This window comes from Mustela nivalis (assembly GCF_964662115.1).
Source record: "Mustela nivalis genome assembly, chromosome: 17".
NCBI lineage: Eukaryota > Metazoa > Chordata > Mammalia > Carnivora > Mustelidae > Mustela > Mustela nivalis.
This window is the reverse complement of record NC_139036.1, coordinates 56,264,063-56,287,565: the sequence shown is the minus strand read 5'-3', so window position 1 is coordinate 56,287,565 and position 23,503 is coordinate 56,264,063. Positions and strand designations below refer to the sequence as shown.

General features: G+C 59.5%; 1 protein-coding gene across 2 annotated transcripts in view; it reads right to left on the bottom strand.

Annotated features, from left to right (window-relative positions):
• Positions 1–23,503, bottom strand: part of TMEM104 (transmembrane protein 104) — a 53,958-nt gene that overhangs the window by 11,459 nt on the left and 18,996 nt on the right. For both annotated transcript variants that reach the window (XM_082705093.1, XM_082705092.1), the window contains exon 9: positions 5,260–5,353. In XM_082705093.1, the coding sequence (XP_082561219.1) occupies positions 5,260–5,353 (94 nt within the window). The remainder of the gene's footprint in view (positions 1–5,259; positions 5,354–23,503) is intronic.

The window sequence follows — 23,503 nt, the reverse complement described above, 5'->3', positions numbered from 1 at the left end:
GTGCCCACTCTGCCCGAGACCAGGAAACTCCAGCATCCTCTCCTCTAAAGTGTGTCTGCAGAGAGAACTTTCAGAAAACAAGAATCAAGACCACAATGAGACATCTATGAAAAGCTTTTCTTGGATTCCCTCCACGGGCTAAGGAACGAGAAGCCGCATGCTTCACGGCTAGCCGGGGTCTAGCGGGGGGCTGGGCAGGGTGATGCTGAAGGCTGTTGCTGGCTGGCTGCTGGGGGCGGGCAAAGGACCCCCTTCACAGCCGTTTGAGGAGCACTGGTTGAGGGGACAGCGGCGAGTGGTTGTGGGGGGTTCCTACACCACGCCGGCATGTTGGGTCAACAGGACGTGGGGAACGGACGGCCCAGACAGAGACGACCCCTGGCTCCTGCTGGTGATAGAGTGGAGGGTCCCACCACGAGACGCTCTGCCGAATCAGTCAGGGATCTGCAGCAGAGTCAGCCAAGCGGCCGCAGAGAATTTTGGGGACAGGTAAAAGCAGAGCCCTTATGTTCCTAGGTGACGGTCTCCTCCTGGGGACCTTCTGCTTCTCGGGCCACCGCTGCGGAGTCCCACCTCCCCCTGCTGGCTCGGTCTGGAAGACAAATCTGGGGCACTCGCTGGGGGAGGAAGGGGAAGCTGGGCCGCGGAGCTTCATGAGGTTCGAGTCTGCCCACGGACGCGCGGAGAGGCTGGCGTCTGACCCACTTTGAGGGGAGCACAGAGACGGCCATGACGGACACCACGCTGCTCTGAATACACAATCAGAGAAAGGAGCCCTGTGGGTCCTCGTCAGCCCAGACCGAGGAGGGCTGCCGTGCTCCAGAGCAGTCTTTATTAGAAAGAATCAGGTTTTTAATAACACCAAGTGGGGCACCCGAGCTGAGCCAGCTGTGTGTGTCCCCAACTGGGAGGCGTCTGTGGCGGAAGCTGGTACGGGGTGAAGTAACGGAGCCGTCTCAGCCCCTTCCTGCCGGAGAGCTCCCGCCAGGCATCGTGGCTGGGGACGGTCTACCGTCCTTTGCTTTGGGGCTTAGAGCTCAGGCTCCGCGGCCCCAGCTCCTGGGCCTGCGGGTCAGCACTTCTGGCTGTGTGTCTCTCCTAAGTGTCCCCGGTCTACTGACCACCGACAGAGCGACAGAGCGAGCACCAGGGCCGAAAGAGAAAGCCCCGGGCCGTTCCGTGAGATGCGCCTGCTTCTCACTTCTCTCAGGCTCAAGCTTCCTTGAAGGTGGTGAGGGTGGAGGCTGGGGGGGGTGGCGGTGCAGGCGTGCATGGGGGACAAGCGCCGGAGTGGGGCAGAGGAAAGGCTGACAGAGCCAACCTGAGAGGCTTCCGGGTCTCGTGGCCAGAGCCATAGCTCCTTCCGCAGGCGGCCCGGGCCACGTCCCCAATCTCACGGCCAGCCCTGAGGGAGGCTCCCACTAAGGCCAGCCCCAGGATGAACTGGCCAACACAGAGGACGGTGGCAGGGCTGCACACAGCCGCTGCTACCGAACGCGGACCCTGCGCCAGGAGCAGCGCCGACAGCCCTCCCTCCCTGATTCCGGATCCCATTTTATCTTCCCAGCCGCTCCCGGGGGGACCTGCCCTGGCCGCTGCTGTACAAGGAACCTGGCCGAGGGCTGGCTGTGCGCCCTGGGACCCACGTGGATGGGAACATAAGCGGAGGCAGCAGGAGCGAAGCCCTGGGCTCAGGAGCCCAGCAGCCGGGGGCTGAGCGACGGGACAGCAAGCGGGGCTGGTCAGGAAGCCTGCTAACACTACACAACAGTCTCACCCGCCGGACGACACGGAGCCCATCCGGGCACCTGGGATCTGGGTCTCCCACACCGATCTGCCTGGGCTGCCCAGAACTTATTTGGAGAGCAAAAGAGATGAATCAACACTGTCACTTGTCATTCAGGTGCCGACACTTTCCTGGACAAGTGGCCACGTGCAAAGGCCCGCTCCGGCGGCGGGAGGGAACTGGCCTCAAGCTGTCGGGTGGCCTCGTCCTGGGCTCCGGGGGCCCTGCTCGGGCGGGGCTTCCGCAGTCTTCCCCAGCCTCATTTCAACAGATGGCAGAACAAATTCCTAATTAAGCGCAAGAAAGTTTCCGGCTCAGCACGTTTATTTATGATTTTCCGGTCCCTTTGGTGCTCATTCTTCCCTTTTGTCTTCTTAGAACCCGAGTCGGCTTATTGCCACCCTGTGCTCCCGCTCGGCTCTCTTGGACAGTCTGGGCCCTAATCTGGGGAAAGGGAAGGGGCAGGGAGTGCGGGAGTGCGGGAAAGGAGGCAGGGTGGGGGGGGCACGGCCACACAGCTGCTTCTCAGAAGCAAAAGGAAAGGGAGTTCGTTGAGAACGGAGGACTTGGCGCAGACCAAAGAGGACAAACAGGGCTTTTTGGAGGGTTCTAGAAAAAACCACTTGGGTGAGCTTGGGCCAGAGGAGAGACGCCCCCCTCACAGATGTCCCCCGGGGCGGACTCCAGTCCTTCCTGCAACAGGGCTGCCTGTTCGCTGGTATCTGGCAGCTTCCTGGGACTCGTCCCTCCCCACTGCCCCCTTTCTCGGCTCCCTGCCTGCAGTGGCCCCCGGGCCATGACGAGGGGAACCGCTCTCACCACCAGGGAGGAAAGGGCCCAGGCGGCTCGGCTCCCGTGCCCCAGCCTGAAACTGTAGTCTAGCCTTGGGTACAGTCTGGAGTTTACTTAACTGGACAATTTTTCTTCTGCTTCAGAGCTTAGCTTTCCCGGCACAGGGGCCCGAGCCTCTCCAGGAGAAGAATGACCGCCTGCCGGTCACCCAGAACGCTCTGGAGACCAGCTCTGCAGAGAAGCCGGCGCCATCTGATTGTCAGATCGAAGGGAGAAAAGAGGCAGATGACTTGCAGTGACAACAATGTCACCATGCAGAAACACAAGTGTGGGTGACCTTCACGTGCTGCTGTGTCCCTCAGGCCCTCCCTGCTGTCAAGCGCCTCTTGCAAGGCCACTGTCACCTCGCAGGGCTCGGGAGCCTGAGGAAGGGACCCCTTGGGGGATCCCTGCTGCAGCCCCTGGGGGTAACCAGCCTTGCTGGCCAGCGGGAGGGGCTCTGGCTGGGAGAAGGGGAGGCACGATGGGGTCACAAGGGGGCAGGACGGTTTTACTCTGAGGAGGACAGGGCTCCAAGAGCAACGTGGAAAGGGCACAGGGGCTGCTCTGAGAGGCTCTGGAGGCCCCCCCCAGGGCCCTGCTGGCAGTGTAAGCGCAGGCCTTCTCTGCGGGGGAGCTGAGTCTGGCGGGGTCTCCCACCCCACCCTGGGACAGTCACTCTTCCTTTACCACCAGCCTCCTCCCCTCCCTCTCAACAACCGGCTCATCACTCACTAGACACACAAAGGCCTTTGTCCTGCTCAATAAACAAGGGTGTCGCTGTCGTGGAGCATCAGGACACGTCACGATCCGGGCAGCTCTCTAAAGCACAGGAGTCTCCCCACCTCTCCCCACCCTGTCCTTGCCCTCCCCGGGGGGAGGTGAGGACTCCTAATGCGGAGGGTCAGGACAGCCAGTCCCGTGGGGGGGGAGGGGCAGGACCTTGGGGACTCTGGGAGCAGAGGAGCGGTGACAACGGAGGTGGGCCAGGCAGACAAGAGGAGGCTTCGCTGAGAAAACTCTTCCTTCTGCAGGTCTCTAGGGCTTTCATCTACTTCCCGAGGAGAAGGGTGGGCAGGCGGAGCCGGGACTGTGATCCCCGCTGATCCCAACGCTGGGAAGTGAGCCCTGCTGGGACCCAGGGTGGGGGGCTCTATTCCAGTACCTTATCCTTGGAGCCAGCCTGATCCTCGTGTTCTAAGTCAGGAGTTCTCATTCTTTCCCAGGTGGTCACGTTACTTAAACCCGCGGCTTTCAAATGTGTGAATAAAATTTGCAAACAGCATCGTGAAGGTACATATAGGACTGAACCGGCTGAGGGGGGCAGACCGGGAATCCCACTCCCTATTGGACAAGTGTCCTCCTGCTCTCTTGGCTGGGCTGGGTGACGAAGGACAGGTGTCCCGGGTTACAGAGGCCTCGAAGCTAACGCAGCAGATGACTCAGTCCTGCTCTCAATTCCGTGCAAGGAAGGACCGAGGCGGAAGGAGGTTACAGGCGGCCGAGTTGGGCTCAAGACAAGGCAGGACTTCCCAGTGCTGACAAGCAACCCTTCCGAGTGGGGCAGGGGACCCGTCGGGAGCTCCTGGCCCAGAGGCCACCCCGTGTGAATGTTTGTGGAGCCTGCCCTCGCGGGGGCGGGGGCGGGGGCGGGGGCGGGGGCGGGCCTGGATGACGGTCATGGTCCCTCCCGATTGAAGATGCCAGGACCCTGTGACGCACTGGCTCCTTACACTGGGATTCTGGAATCCTCTGCAGGATGTGAGAACAGCCGGAAATCACTTTTACCAGAAGCTGTTCTGAGGGCCCGTGCTGAGGGCTGTGTGCCCTGAGTCCTGATGAGGGGTGCTGGGGCAGTTGCAACGGGAGCTCGAGAGGAAGCTCGGGAGGGAGGAGTCCCGCCCTCAGGCTCCCGGGGAATGTCGGTGCAGGTGCCGGGCAGGGGAGGTGCTGGAGGCAGACGCCCTCTGCCAGACCTCTCAGCCACAACGGCAACGGTATTCTTTGCCTTTAGACCAAAAGAGGAATGCAAATGATCCCAGAGCCAGTGCCAGGCCACACGGCCCCTACCCCCTCCTGTCCCGGGTCTACGGCGCTCAGTAGCCGGGGCCCTCCGGGTCGGTGCGGCGGAATGCATGAGCTCCCTCCCACAAACCTGCCTTAGGGGGAGAGACCCCCAAACCACCCAAGGACGATGTTCTTGCTCAGGAGGGCATCGGTCAGTCAAGGGTATCGTGGAAGGGGTGTCTTTTCACACCCTGCTGGCCGGCAACGCAGACGCGGCTGCCACAGCCTGCTGGGACTTAGGGCTGTGCCACACGGTGCACCCACAAGAAGGCACAGCGGTGCCATTCTCGTGCCCTGAAGTGGGCAGAGCCGACCCGGGGACTTCAGGAGTCCTGGCCCAGCCTGGGGGCAGCCGGGACGCTGCATGCGCGTGTGAAGAAGTCTGGGCCTAGCTCGGGCTCCGTCCACCACACGTGATCCTTGTTGGGACTGTGTTACCCCCGCCCCTTCCTGGCTCTCAGGAGTCCACGGAAGCCCACCACCTTCCAGCTGCGCTGTGAGCACACACGGCCGTCTTGGAAAGGGTAAGGAAGGAACGAGAGGAGAAAGGAAGACTCGAAAGGTCTCTCACTCACCAACCCATCTCATCAGGGAGGTCAGGATCTGCAGGTACTTGGTCTTCTGGACGTCGAAGAAGGTGAAGGGTCCAAGGAGGAGAGTGAAGACAGCCTGGGGGACAGAAACACATGTGAGGGGGGGCAGGGGCCGGGAGTGCGCGGAGACGCGCGGACACGCTGTCCACATGGCCCCTGCCTGGCAGCCGGTCCTAACCACGGTGTGCACCCGGGTCAGCAGAGGCTCCCCAGGGGCCGACAGCATCACGAGGGTATTCCCTGGGGTGCAACAGAAACCCAGAGCCGTGCTTTCTGGCTGTTCCTTATGCCTCCTGTCCTGAGACAACTTTCTGGGCACGACCCCCAGGGACACCCCAGGGACATTGCCTGATATTCCTCTTTAGCAAATGCTGAGGGTTCCTGGGCCCTGCACGGAGCTGGGAACAAGCCCCAAGGAGGTGTGGGACAGCAGCAAGACGGGGATCTGAGAGGAAGCCAGGCACACCCTGGACCCCCAGGTCTACTGGGCAGACCGCACACAGGGAGGAGGGGCCCCAGGGGCCCCCGCAGCGCAGCACACGGGAAGGAACGCTGTGCTGAAGGTTCAGAGGAAGGATCGATCAGGATGTCATCCGTCAGCAATGTCTGTGACTTCAAGAGAAGGGAAAGCCTGGAAAGCCAGAGCCAGAGCCAATGGCTTCCAGGGCAAATCTCTCAGAGGACTTTCCTGGACCAAGAAGAGAAGGAACCGCAGCCATGAAAAGTGAGGCTTGAGTTTGGGGCTCAGTGCTCTTCCTCCGTGGAGAACAGGGAAAACCAAGCGGTTACTCAGAAAAAAAAAGAATTCATACCCTATCTTAGAAAACCAGTCGGTGGGAAATTTGAACCCTCTCTGCAAAGGAGAGTGGGGGTAAGCCTGGCACAGCAGAGCCGGGCTGGGGGCTGAGGCAAGGTTAGGATTTCCATGCCAAATTGGCTGCTCAGGGAGCAGAGGAATTAAAAGCTGCTGGTTGGCGCTACGATGATGGTACCATTTCCAATCTGCCACTCGGAAGCAGCAGACGCAACAGACCTTATTAACATTTACATGGCGCCCGTTTTATCACGTTAATGTTAATGACACTCGCCAGAGGTGCAGCGGGTGGCGGAGACCCGAATGTGGCGAGCAGCCGGGCTCTGGCCCCGTGAGCTGGGGGGGAGACATCGCAGCTGCTCCGCCTGGCGGCCAGTCCCCCCACTCCCTGGCTGCCCCGTGACAGGGTGACAGGCAGGCGGGCGCTGGCGGAAGGGGGGCTGTGCCCGTCCCTCCCCCACCATCATCCGCAAGGAAAGCGGGAAGTGGGAGAAGCTGTGACCTCTTATCCAAGTCCATTATCACTGTGAGGATGACACCAGAGACGAAAGTACTGCTTAAGGAGAAAGCTCTAATTAGCTGGGGGACAGGGCCTCCAGGCAGGCTCCGGGGCTGGGAGACTTCTGGAAAGGGCTTTCTGCTGGGGGCCTGGAGCCAGCTCTGCTTCCGCCAGGAGGAGGGGAAGCGCCATTAGGCTAGGGGTGCCTGGGGGGGTGGGAGCAGGAGCGGGGTGGGGGCGGGGGAGGCGGTGGCCTGGTGCCCTTGCAGGCGGGACTCAGGCAGGGCCTGCAGCCGCACAGCAAGCTGGCAAGCGGCACCATCAGTTCGTCCTTTAGGAGAATAACCACTTCAGGGAAACTTCAACAGGATTTCTTTCTTGAAGGGCAGAAGAGGGAGAGGCCTCAAGGAAGAACACATACAAAGCCACTTGCCACAGATGTTTCCAAACAACGCCGGGCTGCTCAAAACCAGACTCCTGCTGTGTCCCCTGGCAGGCGTGGGGGCCTCCCCTCCGACCCACGGTGCCCACCGCTCGCGCTGGACATTTTCTTACGGGCAGCTTATGTGGGAGGTCAGAGCTCATCTCTGAAGCCTAGAGACTCGTTTTCAGAAGGTTCTACTATGTAAAACCAAGGCAGGGGAAGCAGGGGAGGCGGCTGGCAGGTGGGGAAGGTATGCAGCAGAACCAGCCCCAAAGGCAGGCAGGGAATCCTGCTCCAGCCCGGGTCCTCTTCCAGATGCTAGATCCGTCTTCATCCCCTCCCCACCGGCAGCTGTTCACCAAGATCGTTTTCCATAAAAGGATGCATTTTATAAAACCCTGCAGGGTGGGATCCCCGTCCCCCAAGAGCTTCCCTCTTTTTAAAGACACTAAGCATACAGGCGTACCTGAAGAGTGGAGCAAGAAGTGTACGTGAGACGCCATTGGAGTCGTGGGGAGCAGGAGTGCAGGGGGGCTCTGAATGAGGGTCTGCACTGGCCTGGACCTCCCACGTCTGGGTCTAGGGCCGGCAGTGGGGCCTGGCGGTAGAGGGTTGTTCTGGAAGATTTGGTCAACAGCAGAGACACCTGTGGCGGGCCGGCGGCCGGGATGTGGTTTTAAGGCCCAGGACACAGATGGACCCCACCACTCTGTGAGTGGGAAGCACAGGGCCCGGGTGGTCGGAGCAACCATGCACAGACCCCCAACGGCAGCCCTGGCCTGCCACGAGCTCACGCATCGGAGGGAGCCCGGACCAAGACACACGGCACAGGCTGGGGCTAATTAAGGAACAGGTGTCCTCTGCAAATTAGTTAGAGCCAGACTCGGCGCCCGCAGGGGCCGGCATCCAGAGCCGGAAAGGACGCCATGGAGCGGCTGCTGCCAGGTCTCTGGGAAGAACGGGGGCACGGGAGGAGAAGCGGCCCCCATGTGCCCAGGGTCTAGCGGGGACGGAGATCATCTCTGAATGCTGAACAGCCAAGCGTGGCACCTCCTGTTTTCCCTTTCCTTCTTCAAAAAGAGGAGATAAAAAGCCAAGAGGCAGCCTATCCTCTCGGGTCTTCTCGTCTAGCCCGTAGGACATTATAAATTAGCCGACTCCTGAGCAATGGTTCAACCCCCAAATGCCATTGATCAGTTCAGACTCAGCCTCTGTTCAAGGACTCTCGGAGCCCAAATCATTCCAGGAGGCAGGGACAGAACCTGCGGCAGCCAAACGCGTTCCAGAAGGAGAAAAAGGAATAAAGAGCAATTCTTTGGTTTCTAATGAAATCTTCAAATTGGTCACCGGGAACGAAGTCTGAGACAGACGTGCGAAGGTGCAAATGGGGTGGCTCGGGCCTCTTCTCTGCGTTTAACTGAACTCTTCTCCGAGTTCAGTCCAAAGGCCCCAGGGCAACCTTGCCAGTGTTGATGGACACAAGGCAGCCCACGTTGCTAAGGCCCCGCAGCAAGGCTTGGGTGTGGCTCTACAGGGTCCTGGTGGCCCTCTGGATTCGTCCACAGTTCCATCCAGCTGCCTCTCTCCTGCAACCCCGCGCAGGCAGCACACCACTCACCTCCAGCCGCTCCGGCTCAAGCTCCCAACAACCTCTGTCTCCTTCCTCACTCTCTGTACCAGCGTCTTGTGACTGCAGAACTTGGTGGCTTAAAACCACAGAAATGTTATTTCTTACGGTCCCACAGGGGAAGTGGAGCACAGAGCATGGGCTCCTGACCCTGCCTGGCTGGGGCTGGGGTGCGGACGCCCAGGGGAACTTTAAAGAGAAAGGGATACCTCAGATAGGAGGAACCACGTAGACAAAAGGCCGGGGAGAGTTCAGGACTGTCCTCCTGCGGAATCCGTCTTGGTCCTTTTGTCCCTGTCCTCTCCTTCCTGGGGCCAGAGCCAACTGGTGCGTGTCGTCCCCCACGCTTAGCCCCAGCCACACCTGCGCACAGAGTTTCACTCTCCCCCTCTCTTACTTCCATTGCCTTCTAAGCTCTGCTCGGGGACCAGTGTCCTCTGCACGGAGCTCCTCCCTTGGGCTCACACACACAGTCGGGCACCTAATTCTGCCTAATTCTGGTAGATGCTGAGCTGCTGTCTCATGGGTTGATTTTTTTTTAAGATTTTATTTATTCATTTGACAGACAGAGATCACAAGTAGGCGGAGAGGCAGGCAGAGAGAGGAAGGGAAGCAGGCTCCCTGCTGAGCAGAGAGCCCGATGCGGGTCTCCATCCCAGGACCCTGGGATCATGACTTGAGCTGAAAGCAGAGGCTTTAACCCACTGAGCCACCCAGGTGCCCCTCATGGGTTGATTTTGCATCCACAAACCCTGCCCCCCGGACAGAGTGCGAGCAGCAGGACGGCAAGGCCTGCGTCCTTGTTCACGCCAGCACCCAGGGGGCTTGACACATGTGACATGCCCACTGAGGACCTGCAGAATATAGCGGATTTGGTGGGGAAGCGCCTGGTGGAGAGGTGTAACCCTGCAGCAGGGGCAGAGGCCACCCCTGTCTTGCTGACTTGCCTCGTACCCTCTACCAGCCCCTCCTGCCACGGGCAGCATCTGAGCTGGCAGAGGGCAAGTGCACACAAGTGGGCAAGCCACCCACTCCGCCTGAGCGCGGCTCAGTGTGTCGGGAAAAGATCTCTTCCTCAAACAGGTGTGAAATCAATATGTTTTGATTTAGAAAGGGCAAACTGAAACAGCGTTGGCTCTGAGCAGACCCACTGGCTTTAGGAGAGAATGCTATTCAGCCCCAATAAGGAGAAAAGGCTCTGAGAAGAGCCCAGGGCTCTCGGCTGCCCTCCATCAGCCGCACCCCCTGGACCCCTAGCAAGGAAGGGGCTCGGACCCCAGTGGGCTGTGCCCACTCTGTGAATCCGCCAGGCGCCCAGAAGGGCAATGTCTTAGAAGAAACCTAATGTCAAGAACCTAATGTCAAAGGTCTTCAAAGCAAGGACTCGTCCCATGCCTGCCTCTGGGAGACCGTGGATTCACAGTCCCCAGACAGACCGCCCACCCACCAGTTCTTCTCTTACAAAACAAAACGAAAGCCCCCAATCCTGCCTGCTGGCATCTCTTCTCCTGCTGGGGAGACACACAGTGGACCGCACCTTCTCATCAGAACTTGCACTTGGGTGAAAATCACAAGACCTGCAGTCCATCTCCCCTCCCTCAAAAGGGAGGAAGGGCAGGGTGGGGGTGAGGAGAGAGAGGGGCCGGCTGTTCATGGAGACACGGAAGGCAGGAGAGAAGGATGTGCTGAAAAACCATACGGAACAAATGTCCCAAGAACCTCTGAGCCAGTCCCTGGGACAAAGACTGATCACCGGTCACCTCCCGCGACAGGGGACAGTGAGAAAATCCAGCAGAGAAGAAGTCCGCGGACTGTCGATCCAGCGGGGAAGGCTCCCTCGAGGCCCTGTTCCCCAACCTAGATGGAAGCAGAAGGGTAGCACGTGGTGGGGATGAAGGCCAAATGGTCAAGGAAGCCGGCGGCGGCCAGCAAGGAATGAAAGTAACGCTGCTGTGGTTCTCTGGCTCCCGGGGCTGGAGAAACCGGCTGGATGGCCCGGTCCTGGAGTGCCTGGTTTATTGAGTTCCTCTAAAAATGAGGGTTTGGGGGCTCACCTGCTTGTGGCCCCCACAGTGCAGCACGGTGGAGCTTCTAAGGGATCAGGGTTCAGCCACCAGCAGCTGCCTCTGCGTGCCCCACCCTTCAGCTCCCGCAGTGTCAGTGTAGAAGGCGGCAGGTCCACCCAGAGCCTCCTGGTCTTGGGTTTGGGGTGGGGTGGGGGCTGGACTTCTCCGTTAATTTAGCAAGAGTGACAAAGTAACAAGTCTTAGGGGGTGGAACGGGGACATACTGCCTCATCTGCCCTAAACACGCGGGGATCCCCAGGGGCTGACCGTGGAATCCGTGGACTCGGTGCGCGCGGGGCCGGCAGGGGCAGGGACCTGCTGATGGCGCGGCTGAGCTCCGGACGGATCCCGGAGGCTCTCCCAAGTGACAGAGGCAACGAGCCCCCAGATGACAGGGCGGCCCTCGTTCCAGGGCGCCAGGGGTTAAGAATTAATTGGGGTTAATGACAACGCAGCATGAACCCATCCCTTAACGGGAACTGAACTTTCAAGGTGTCCTTGAGTGCGGGAAGGAGTGTTCGAGGATTCTATTTTTATTTCTCAAGTGGCTGTGCGCATTTCGGTTTGGGAGTTTTATTTTCCCAACTTGAATGACAACGTCTGGGGATTCATCCACAAAGGAGAGGAGCCCAGAGTCAGCGAGGGGCCGCGGAGGGACCACGGGCTTCTGGACCACGGGCGCCCGCGGTGCTGGGGTTGGCCTCCTGACGCCGCCCTGGCTAACCACGAGCCCCCCGAGTGTGACAGAACCTCTCAAAGCACGTCGTGTGTGTGCACAGGGGGCCGACAAACATCGGCCCTGCCCATGACCCCCAATGGCGACAGCCGGCACCCACGTTCTCACACCCCATCGGTCTTCCAGACACCGCAGGTCAGGGAACACAGGGAGCTGGGGCCCCGTGAGGCCCTCTGGCCAAAGAAAGAACATCAGGTCGCTCCTATTCTTACCGGACTTCTGTCACCTGCACCCAAGTTCAATAACGGCCCGGATGCTTTGGTGGGGAGCTCAAGTTCTTCCCAACCAGACAGAAAGGCTCGGCCATCGTGCAGAGGACGGTGAGAGCCTGACAACAGGTGTGGGTCTGAACCCCAGGCGGCAGCCTCTGTGCGCAAAGCCCAGAGGACCGTTATCACAGCTCATTTGCCAAAACCCTGCGATCGGATGCACCACCCCATCTAAATTCCACAGAATCCAGACCCACAGGGATGGGTGCTTGCACGAGAAGCTCCAGGAGAAGGGGGTTCTCCCGCAGGGCAGAGCCGAGCAGCCACCTTCTGAAGGCCCAGCCCAGTGAGCGGCTGGCCCAGCGCACGAGCAGAGCCTCTCCGTGGGAGGAAGCTACAGGTTCCCCCAGCCCAACCGAGATGGGGAAGCAGCGGGCCCTTCACCCACTCATCCCTTAAGTTCCGTGTCCCTGGGGGGGAAGGAGTAACGGAGACGGAGGGAGCTCACCTTCCCACCCACAGCACAGATGAGCACCGACCCCGCCCCCCCGCCGCCGCCATGTGCCGCTGAGGGTAAGTTACAGCATCTTACTGTCCCTGCACCACTGCCACCGTCTCCTAGAAGGGACTGGGCAAGGCCTACTAAATGCACGGAGAGATGGGAGATTCAGGGAATGGCTGACAATAAAAACAGAGAGCGGCTGCCCGGATATTCTGCAGCGTGTTTCTGGCCCACACGCTCTTCTCCAGCTATCACCTTGAGACGTCCTGCAGGAGAAAACCAAGTCCACTTGCTTCAACCGATTCAGCCCCACTTGGAAACTGTGAACGCAAAGACATGTCCTACCTGCAAAAGGCAAGTGTGTGCTTGCTAGAAGAGGCCAAGCCCGAGACGGGAGGGTGCTGGGCTCTGAGCAAAGGCAACAGCAAGCCGAAAGGTAGACTCCTTAGGGCGCACCTAGTGGCTGAAGCCACAGAACAGAGGCAAGAAACCAAACCCGCACGGCAGCCAATTGGACCAGGGTCAGGAGGTCGGGCAGGAGAAGAGACGTGCTCCACTGCCAATTAACTGGGAAGAAGGTGAAGCTCTGGGCGCCCTCCCCGCAAAGCTGCATGCAGGCCACTGAGGTTGCACTTGGACAAGTTCTGCGGGCCTACTGGTGCAAACCTTGTCTTGACACCGGGGAGCATGGAAAAATGATTTTGGGGAGAAGCTACAGGTGGGGCGGCTGCTCCCAGCCATGAACATGCAGACCGCTCTTCTGTCACAAGCCCAGAACAGCCCCTCCTGGAGGCTGCGAAGGGGTCGGCAGGAAAGAGAACAGATGAGAATCTCTTGGACAGCGGGGAGGGAACCGCTCCCGGGAGGCCAGCAGGTGAGCGGCAGCCCGGACACAGGCTGCGTGGGGCGAGCGCTCCCAGACCACCCGCACCAGTTCCGAGGTTCCGGGAAGGCCGGACACAGGCTGTCCTGGCTCCTGCAGCACCGCTGGCCAACACCCGGGAGCCTGGGTGACAGCGATCCCAGCCCTGTCAGCCTGGAGATGGCCAGGGCACTCACAAGGCACTGCCTGGGTTCAGTTACTCCCTGAACACACTAACTGGAACGCCGCCTGTGACCGTCTGACAGCTGAAAGCATCCCCAGGTTCCTTCCTCCAAATCTTCTGCTTCTCTTTTCTCAGGGCAACGGGAAACAAAGCAGATCTAGGAAAGGACCCAAATGACCTCCTTCTCTGAACCCTTTGCTCTCAACATCCCCTGCCCTACTTAGATGAGACAGAAATCTTCAGTTAGGAACCTGAGGTTTGTAATCTATCTTTATGGTTTGTCCTCTGGGAGGCCAAAAAAAAAAAAAGCACATCTCCTCCTGAACCCATGGATGACAAAAAAGAAAGATCAAGAAATTCATCCCAAATTTCTACCATCAAGGAGCGTGATGTCTTACTGGGGAGCCTGGCTGCTGAGCACTGTGTTAAAGACGTGTGGGACAAGGAGCTACCTGGGAGGGAGTGACAAGATACGACCCATGGCAGGTCCCCCTCAGGTCCGAGGCCTGGCCATGCACCGCCCAGAAATGGCTCCTGTGCCATGACCGTGATGGGACACAGACGGCATCTTTCCAGAATGCACAGTCTCCCAGGCAACCGTCTTCACTATCACATCACCATCTCTGGCCCCAGCCTCTCGGATAGGACATGTCCCACACACCTGGCCCAGGTGCTACCCTACCCAGTCATCTCCAAGCCCCCCCGCTGGGAGATGGTTGGGGCCGCATCTGGAGGGGATGCTATTGGCAGGGAGAAGAACTGTGCCCACGAACAGGCCACTCTCACGCCAGAGCCTCTCCCTGCCCAGAGCCATCACCTAGAGAAGGCTTTGCCTTGAACATCAGGGAATCCACACCAGGGGACAAGCACCTCCCGAGCACCCACGCACAGCACCTTCTGTCGAAGACTTCTTGACCCCAACACTCTGGGAATGGGTTACGGGCTCCAGTTTAGAAAGCTGAGCTAAAGGAGATAAAATAATTTGTCAAGACCTTATAACGACCAAGACATGGCTGAGATCAGAACTTAGGCTGTGTGAATTCGAGGCCGGTCCCCTTCTTAGAGTGTTTACCGCCTCCCTTGGTTCTGCCCTATAGAAAGTCTCTCCACCACCTCCACCCCCAGGAAAGCTGCCTCCCTTGGGGGCAGGGGCAGGGGGGCTGGGAGGGCCCGGTGGCATCAGCCTGGCATGGCCGCTATCCCCCTCACATCCTACTGGAGGACAGGACTGCGTGCCTATGCTGTCTGTTTCTTAGCTGAAAAACCAGATGGTGCCCGGTGGTGGGCAGGGTTCCAAGGATTTGGTGCCAGAGCTGCAACCCTTGTGGTTTGGGGAGGGATAGATAAATATTGTGGAAAACCCATATAGTCACTTACTTAATGATTATATGCCATCCGGGCTTATTAAGGGCAGCCTGGCTCCTTGCAAGCAGGAGAGAGACAGAGATGGGTCCACACACACCCACCCAGGTGGGAAAAGAGGCCTGACCTTGACTGAGGAGGGCCTTACGGACAGCAATGACAGGAGGTGTGCGGGACAGAGCTGGTGTGTGTGAGAGGAGGGCTGAGGCTCTGCCTGGGACACAGACCTGCCTTTGAGCCTGGCCCAGCCTAAGACTTCACTGCTTGCATTTTGGGCACTAAAGAGGGGATGGCAGATGGGGTGCCACCCCAGACTTCCTGGCATGTGCTTAGCTCCTGACTGTGGCCCCCTGAGTGCCCCTAAGGCCATTCTGAGGGGTCACTTTGTCCCGACAGAGAGGCACAGAAGATGATCTGTACCTTCAGGAAAAGAAGAGAAGCCAGCTGCACGTGGAATTTTTCTGGCCGTGGCCATTAGCGGTGATGGGCCGCGGGCATCGGCAGCCCCAGGGGCTTACAGAGGGACCGCACGGGGCCAGCCACAGACCCCGTGGGGGCAGCACACCCTAATGCTCTTGCTCGTTCCGATGTTCACGGAGCAACTGCCCTCTGTGAGGCCCATGCTGGTTCCAGATGTGTGGGTCAGGCACAGCCCTGACCTCGAGAGGCTCCCAGGGAGACCAAGTAACTGAAGACACACGGAAATCCAATTATCGCCATGGGAGGGGTTGGGGGGGACAGTAACGGCCACAGGCCCCCAAGTTCAGTTCTGAACGAGTGAGTGCTTGTCAGACTCTGAAGCAAGGGAAAGGCCCTGGACGGGCACAAAGTCGTGAGAGCGCCCAGCACCTCTTCAGGACAGGGGCCAGCGAGTGTGGGGCAGTGGTGAGAGAGAAGCTTCCAGAAGGAGACCGGAACAGACTACACCACGTGAAGAAGCATAAATGTTGCCTTATGGAGAGGAACTTCTAACACGTTTTAAGCAGGGAAAGGACAGTCATATTTACCTAAAACCAATGTTGAAAAAATGAAGTAACAGAAAAGCTCCGTGGCTTTGGGGCAAGTCTCGTGCTGGAGGCAGCCAGGCCTGCGCTATAGGGACTGGGGGAGGCTGAGCACGGCCTCAAGCTCTCCTGATTCCTCTCGGGGGGACTCCTCTCTGTCCCAGCGGGATAAGGCTTAAAAGGGACTGCACTGTGTTACAGGGGCAAAAGGAAGAAGGCACAGCGGGGAGGTCCCGGCTAGGGGGCCATGCGATAAACGGCTAAAAGTGCCACCTGGGCCCTTGCAGCGAGCCCCACGGGAGCCAGAGCGAGTGAGCAGACGCCGAGACATTAACTTCTCCCGCGCTGCAGGCTTGGCGTACTGGTTCTCACTGTGTAACCGCTGACATCTCTTCACGGGGAATCAACGCCAGCTCTGTGCCTTGGTCCAGCATGCTGGAAGTCAAGGCAGGGGAGACCAAGGTAGGCAGCACAACCTCCCCCACGGCGGGGCTCTGCCGCACCAACGAGAAGGCGAGAGGTACTCTTCTGGCTTGGCCACGTGACCCTGGGCCTGGGAAGAGCTGTCCGGGGCAGGCTCGGGGTCAGCTGGTCCTCGGAGGTCCTTAGAACCAGAGGCCTTGAGGGGAGCTGGGAGACTCTGCAGTGAGGGACGGGGGCGGGGAGCCTCTGGGCCATCCGTCCTGCCCCTCTGTGGTTCCCTTGGAGAACAGCACCCACCCACCCACCCAGCCATCAGCCCCCAACCACCTGATCCGGTCAGGAGAACTAGCTGGACACTAGCGGTGGCCGGCGCATGGGCCTCCTGGACCTTAGAACCCGCCGAGCTGACAGCATCTCCAGGAACCAGCTGGAATCAGCTTGCTTTTAGTGTCCCTGTCCCGAGGCTGTGCGGAGGCTGAGCCATCGCTCTCTGTCACCTCAGCGGCTGGCTTGTGCGCAGCCCCCGACGAGAGAGCCAGCTGATGGCTGCAGGTGTTCCTGGCGTCCGCCCTTCCTCATTCCACCCTTCCCGCCTGTCTCTGTGCAGGAAGAGTGGAGGGCAGTGGGAATGCTGGGCACTGGGGCTGGAGGGGAGGGAGGGAAGGAAGTCCGGTGCCCTGAACACGGGAGCCCCGCGGAGAGGAGCACAGGCCAAGCTGGCTCCACCCCTTCTCCGCTGACGTCAGACCTTGAAATAGACAGATGGGGGAGCAGGAGTCTTTGCCGACACTGAGTAACCTTGGAGGTGGGGAAGGAGGGGAGATAGGGCTTCGAGCTCGCTGATGAACAACTCTGTCCACCCGTGTAGAAGAAACCGCACTGACATCCCCGCTTCCTCTCTAGTCGATCGATGGCCAGGGTGAAAGGCCTCTCGGTGGGGCTGGCACACTGTGGGCTCTAAGAGGGAGCCGAGAGCACCGTCCACAGGGATGCAGGAGGGACCTGCTGGCCCTGGTTAACAAAGAGGGCAGTAGCAACGGGAGGCTGCTGGAGCCCCTTCTCTCCCTGGGACACGCAGAGCCTGCAAACAGTCTGATCAGAGGAGGGATGCTGTTCTCTGTCTGCACTGGAGTGCGTGAGGCATAATTCCAGCAGGACACCTGTGGACGTGGGGCCATGGTCTTCCCCTGGAAGGGGCAAGGCACAGGGAGCCCCTAAAGGCTGCCTCCACAGCTGCAGCCTGGGGGCGGTTCTCGCAGGGGGACCGTTTGCCAGGGGACAGGTCCTCAGCCGGCGGAACCTCTCAAAGGGGGGAGGACACAGATCTCCCCTCAGAACTGGTCAAAGGTGCAGATTCCTGGGCCTCGGAGCCTTGACCCTGCTACCATGGGCCGGGGCTGGGACCCAGAAATGTGGAGTTTCAACAAGTACCTGAAGTTGGTTCCTGGAACCAAACCTTGAGACATAGCCGAGACTCATGGTCCGGACCAGGGGCAGGCAGAGAGCTGGACGGTGTTCTCGGGGGGCCGCGCACCTGCCTCGTGGCTGGAGCATGACCTCCCTATGGCGGCGAGGGGTCCACGTCACAGCCCCACCAGTCGGCACCCTGCACCCGGTCTGGCTGTCTCTTTCCTCCTCTTGTCAAGGTTTCTGGAGAATGTCTCACTCAGTGGCTGGAGGAAGTCCCTCCCAGAGCCAAACTCAGGACGCCCTGCCGTGCCCCGTGACCCTCCCCTCCAGACTCACACCTGCTCGGAGGGGAGCTCTGCCGCACCTCCCTCTGCACTTGAAGGCTTATTAAAATGTACCTTGGTCTGCTCTCAGCTCAGCCACGAGACAGCCCGAGCTCATGCTAATTAATCAGATGGCATCATTAATATGCACCCTAACTGTTCAGCTCCCCTGATGCCCATCACGGCTTGGGCCCCAGGCATCTCTGCAGGCCGCAAGCCCTCTGCACTCCCTTGCCTCCTGCCTCCTCCGGTGGGTTAGCCGGTGGTCCAGAGAACACGCCCAGACGCTTTTATTCTGGGCACGGTTTGCATGGCGAGCCCCGCTGGCTGGAACGCCGGCAACACAGAGGAGTGCAGTTATTATCTTAGAATGAGTGCTTTATTTAATTAAACAATTACTGCTGGGGCCCTGGGGCGCTATTTAGAAAGACACCAGCTTCTGCTCACAACAGACACCCTGTGACAGAGAGTGAGCATCGCCCACAGACCCCGGCAGGGCCCTCACAAGTACCACACGTCCTCTATGCAACGAAGGCATCACATGGGCCCAGGGCAGGAGGCGAAAAACGGGTTGGCAGGTACGGTTTCCGTCCGGGTTAACCCAAAATATTTACGAACACTCCCCCTTCCTCTAAAACCACGGGCAGGCTGCTGGCTTCTAGACGGTGAGGTTTTTTTTTTTTTTTTTTCCCCTGCACTTTCGGGGGAAATGAAACAGAAAGCGGGGACGAGGGGAGCGGGAGATGTGAAATCAACCAGGACATCTCCTTCAAGCAAAGTCACTTTTAGTTCTTTACTCAGAAAGGGAAGGCCGGAAGCAGAGGGGGCGTGGAGCAGCTGGGGGGGAAAGGCTGAAAACACACTCAGGTTGGTGCTGGGTCAGCCCGGGATGCTTGTGCAGCGAGGGGCACCAGACACGGAGCCCCACTCGAGCCGCTCACGGAGAAGGTGCGCTCAAGGCTCCAGCTTGGGCTGCCTGGGATCAGCGTGGAGTGTGGGTAAGACAGTCCTGAAAAAGCACAGCGCAGAAGGTCCCCAGCAGGGATGAGCACTCCCCACGGAGACCTATTTGGAAGTTTCCCAACCAAATCGGCCTGTGCAGGAGAGCAGGCCGTGGGTATACACGGACCAAGCCCCACGGAGCTTCCCAGGCAGCACGGTGAGAAAAGGCACGCACACCCCGGGCTCTCTTGTAGGTGGGCTGCCTGCGTCCACCCCAACCCCACGTCAGCCGCCGGCCTGCTTCCACACGGACCGGGCTCTGGGTCGCTGCACCTGTGCACGTGAACACCTGGAGGCCCCCTTTACGAGGAAGAGGCTTCTAAGAGCTCTATTCAGAAATAACTCGTTTTCACAGAGTAACATTTTACACCCATTAGAGAAACCAAGTACTCAAGAGAAACCTGCTGCAAAAGAACTAACTCTGTGACAAGTAATTAGTCCCGTAATTTGTGCGTTTGGACTTTGACACAGGGGGGTTTCTCAGTCGCGGATGGCGCTGGGGCAGCAGTGCCCAGGAGATGGCACACAGAACGATTTCCCCCACCCCGAGACACCTCCCTGGCTGAATGAGGAAGAGGGGTAGGGCGGAAGGGTGAGAATCCAGGCCGATTTATCTGACGTCCGCCCAGGCGCGCAGGAATCAAAACAGCTTGCCCTGGGCAAGTGTTTGTAAGAACGTATTCAGGACTCACCAGACAATGGATATGGTGGCAGGGACCTGGAACATTCCATCAGGGCAGAGAGACACTAAAAGTACCATTGTGACGAGGGAATCTGGGCAGTTTACCTGGCTCAGGAACTAGGATATAAGCTCCCCCCATGCAGGAATGCAGGACCCCAACCAATGGCAACGGGTGGCTTCTGAGACTTGGGGGGGAGGGACGGTGGGGACTGTCCAGAAGCTGCCAAATTCCCATCACCTGGTATCTTCACTGGGAGCGAAGAAGCGGCAGCACTGGGGACTAAGTGTCACCTTCTAAGCTGGTGTGTCAGGTGTTGGCCGTGGCAGAGGCAGGATGTGGGGGTGATGGATGGCGGGCTTAAAGCCAGCAGACAGGACCCGGGTCCCTGAGAGGCACAGTAAAAATAAAAGCGACAATCCTCTCCCGGAGCTGGAGGAGGAGGCTCGGCTCCAACACCCAGAGGTGCTGGGGATGGGGTCCGGTTCAGCGGTCACCACGGCCCAGGGAGGTGCTACCCGGGTCTGCACTGAGAGGTGAGGGCTGGTTACTGGAGCAATGCTGGGCAGCAGCTGGGCAGGTGCAGGGGATGCAGTGGGGCGGGGGGGGGGGGGCGCCCGGGTGGCAGCAGCAGCCATGGGCGATTGGCGGGGGCCTGGGGGCTCCTGGGGACCCTTGGCAGGAGCTAGAGAGACAAACCGCAGTGCTGGCGTGAGTGACAGAGCAATGTGAGTCTCGTTTAGAAAGGGCTGGGCGGGGGGATGGAAAGCACACCGAAAACCAAGAAGCCATCCCTGGGATGAAATACATAGACAGCTCCCTAGGAAAAAAAAAAAAAAGAAAAAGAAAACACACGCCTGTCCCTGTACTATTGATTTCCTTGAAAAGGAGAGACAAGCTAATCCTTTCAAGTCAGTCACTTCAATGTGAGCAATGGTGCCTGTTTGAAGTCAGCATTCCCTCAACATTAGAGACCCAGCTCTTGTCGGGGTAGTGGGCCCACGCGTTTCTGCGGCATCGGGCAGAAATGATTCGTCCTCGAGACCCAGGATCATGGGCTGAAGGCAGGGGCTCAGCACGAGGGGGAAAGGCTCAGGAGAACACTCTGCACAGCTGGCTGAAGACACCGCACGCCTGCATCCCCTTCCCCCCGTCACCCACCACACCAAGCTCCTGGGCCGGCCAGGCATGGGTCACGAGGGCTTACCCGGCCCACTGCACCTGCTGTGACTGCCCAGTGCAACTGGCATCTTCCTACGAGTGGGGAAAAGAGAGGCCAAGAAAAACGGGACCTTTCTGAGCATCCAGACAGAGCAAAGGGGAGCTGACAAGGAGCACACTGTGCAGATGAAGGGGAAGGAAAAAAGATGGGCTTCCCTGGTCGGCCGCCACCCCACGAAGGGCGGACTTTGATGTTCCAGACCCCGTAAGCAAGGCCACGCAGCCAGGAGTCACCTCCCAGCCCCTTCCTGGGTCCCGACTCATGTGTGTCAGACAGGGCAGGGTGGCCCAGAGTAGGGAAACTGCCATCAGGCCATTTGTGGGCTTAGGGCCCTGCTGTCCACTTCCAGAGGGAGCCAGCCCACGAGCCCTGCACAGAGACAGCTCGTTGGCCCCGTCAGTTCCCACAGGCCCTCTCGGGCCACCCTCCTTAGCTAACCGCTGCTGCCTTCACTCCAGGTTCCCGACGGTGGCAAATCCAGGGGCAGCGTCCATGCGTGTCCTACTGGAATTGTGCTCTGGGGCAGCCGGCGGTGCCTCTGGAGGCGTGCAGCAGGGCTCCCGAGTTCCCGCGTCCTGTCAAGTCACTGCGGCTGCCTAGCCTTGTTGCGCCACGCTAAGTTTCCCTCCTCGCTGGTCCTGAAGGCCTCTAGGCCACCTCCTGCCCCAGAATCGGTAAGAATAAATATTCAAGTGATGGCAGCAGTGACCCACTTATTAGCAGATGCCACAGCCCCAGGGCACAGTGGCTGACGCTGGAAGAACACAGAGAGGGACTGTGGGAGGGACAGGAAACGTCCTTGGGAAGACATGGCCAGCCCTAGTGTTCCTTGAGCGAATGTGAGAAGGCGCCCCACTCTCCAGGCGCGAGGGGCGGCGAGACAGACAGCAAACCCATCGAGCAGATGGGCAGGAGTGTGGGCACGGACCACCGAACGGACACCATCCTTGGGCAGTGCCACCCCTGCCCCTCTGCAAACATCAAGCCCCGAGGGCCGACGACCAGGCACGACCTGCTCCTTCTCCCTTCTTTCTGGCCTCACCAGCAGGGCTGCCCACAAGCCCAGCAAGTCTGTTACCAGGGCCGGAGGACGAGGATGGGAACCCTCCCCGGGGGCCAGGCTCCTGTCCCTGCCTTGGCCATGGGGCCCGGGGTATACACTGCAGCCCTCAAGTCTCAGTTTTCTCTGCTGTGAAGTGGGAGGACACCACGGGCCTTACCGCGCAGCCCGGAGGACCCAGTCGGAAAGGAGAAGGTGCGCGGTAACGCGTTACTCCCACGCAAAGCCACGGTAGGAAGGGCCGGTTGAGGCCTGGCACAGGCCGGCAGGTGTGTCACTCTCCTCTCCAGCTCCTTACAAAAGGGACGTTTACCCATTTCAGGAAGAGACCCCTGGGTTTTACAAAAGGGACTGCATGCTGTTTGACACCCTACAGATGACGGAGACAAGTACTGGTGCGCGAGGCCGAGCCAAGACGGAATCAGAAAACGAGACTCGCTGGCTAAAGGAGAAACCAACTGGGACTCCCGGGGAGAGCCTGGGAAGACCTGTTCCAGTGCTACCTAAGCCTGAATTGAATCGCCCTACGCCTGTTGGAAGAGCCCAGCAGGCAGAATGCCCTAACCCCCAACATACACCCCACTTCTTCAAGGGGGTGCCCCGCAAAGGGTGGCAGGTCACCTGCCAGGCACGTGCAGGCTCCCATCTGTCCCCTGGGGCCACCCAGGCCCTGGAGGTGGGTCTCCCAGCTCCCGTTCAAGGCAGGACGGCGAGCCGGGGTGACCTTGTCCTGTCCCAAGGCAGCCCACGACGGGCCCCGCTCCACACCATCACTTTGAGGCTGAGTCTCCAGCCAGGACGAGCTCCGCTCTGCCATCTGCACTCCCGGCTCTGCCCGGCCGGCGCCTGCTGGGCTGCCGGTGACCCAGCAGCATCTGTCCACCTGTAAGAGGCCACAGCCGCTCCTGCGCACCGGGAGGAGCTGTCGGCTCTCAGGGAGTCCCACTGTGGCCCCGGGGCTTCCCTCTGACACTCGAGGGGTGGCGGTAGGGACAGGGCTAGGCCCTGGGCGGGGGGTGGGGCGGGTGGGTGGGTGAGGGACTGGGTGGGAGGCACGGCTGGGACCAGGAAGTGAACAAGTACTTGGCAGGCCCTGGACATCAGAGGCCAGCGGCACACGCCCTGCTTCCCAGACACTCGGGACGGAACAGATTTATGTACAAGCCTAGCACGACTTCGCCACTGGTCTCTGGCTCCTTCTCACAGCACAGGAGAGAGCCAAGGGCTCAGTTCTGACTTTGTTTCGTAGCAAAGCCAGAGAAGCTCTGCAAAAAGAGTCCCAAGACATTCCCCCAGCCTGGAGGCAAGGTTACTGGTTTGAAAGAGTTGGGGGACCCCATAGTTTCCCACATGCCCCAACTCTTTCCCACTGATCCTTCAAAGGAGCAGTGGGGGCGGCTGGTGGGGTTCTGAGAATCCAAGGCCAGCTGACGGCAGGTCTTGATGTTAACCCTCATGGGCTCTTGCCAGCGCCCAGGTCACTGCTGGCTCCAGCTGCAGTGGCTTGTGGGGACGGCTCTGGAAAACACGTGTGACTCACGGGACCCCTGCCTCCTAGCGCCCCACTCTGTGGCTACTCCAAGGAAGGAGAGGGAGAGACTGACTCATATCAGCTGCACTGGCAATCACAGGCTGTGGACGGAGGTCGCAGGGTGGAGGGGAGGAGGAATTTTCCATTTGTTAAGGTCAAGGGCTTCGGGAGGCGACCGGTAGCCGCTGGTGGGAGAAAGCTCCCTTCCTATCATGATGCAGTGCACAGGCTGGCCTCTGGGTATAGTTAATACCCCAAATATTCTCATTCTACGTGTGCATTTCAG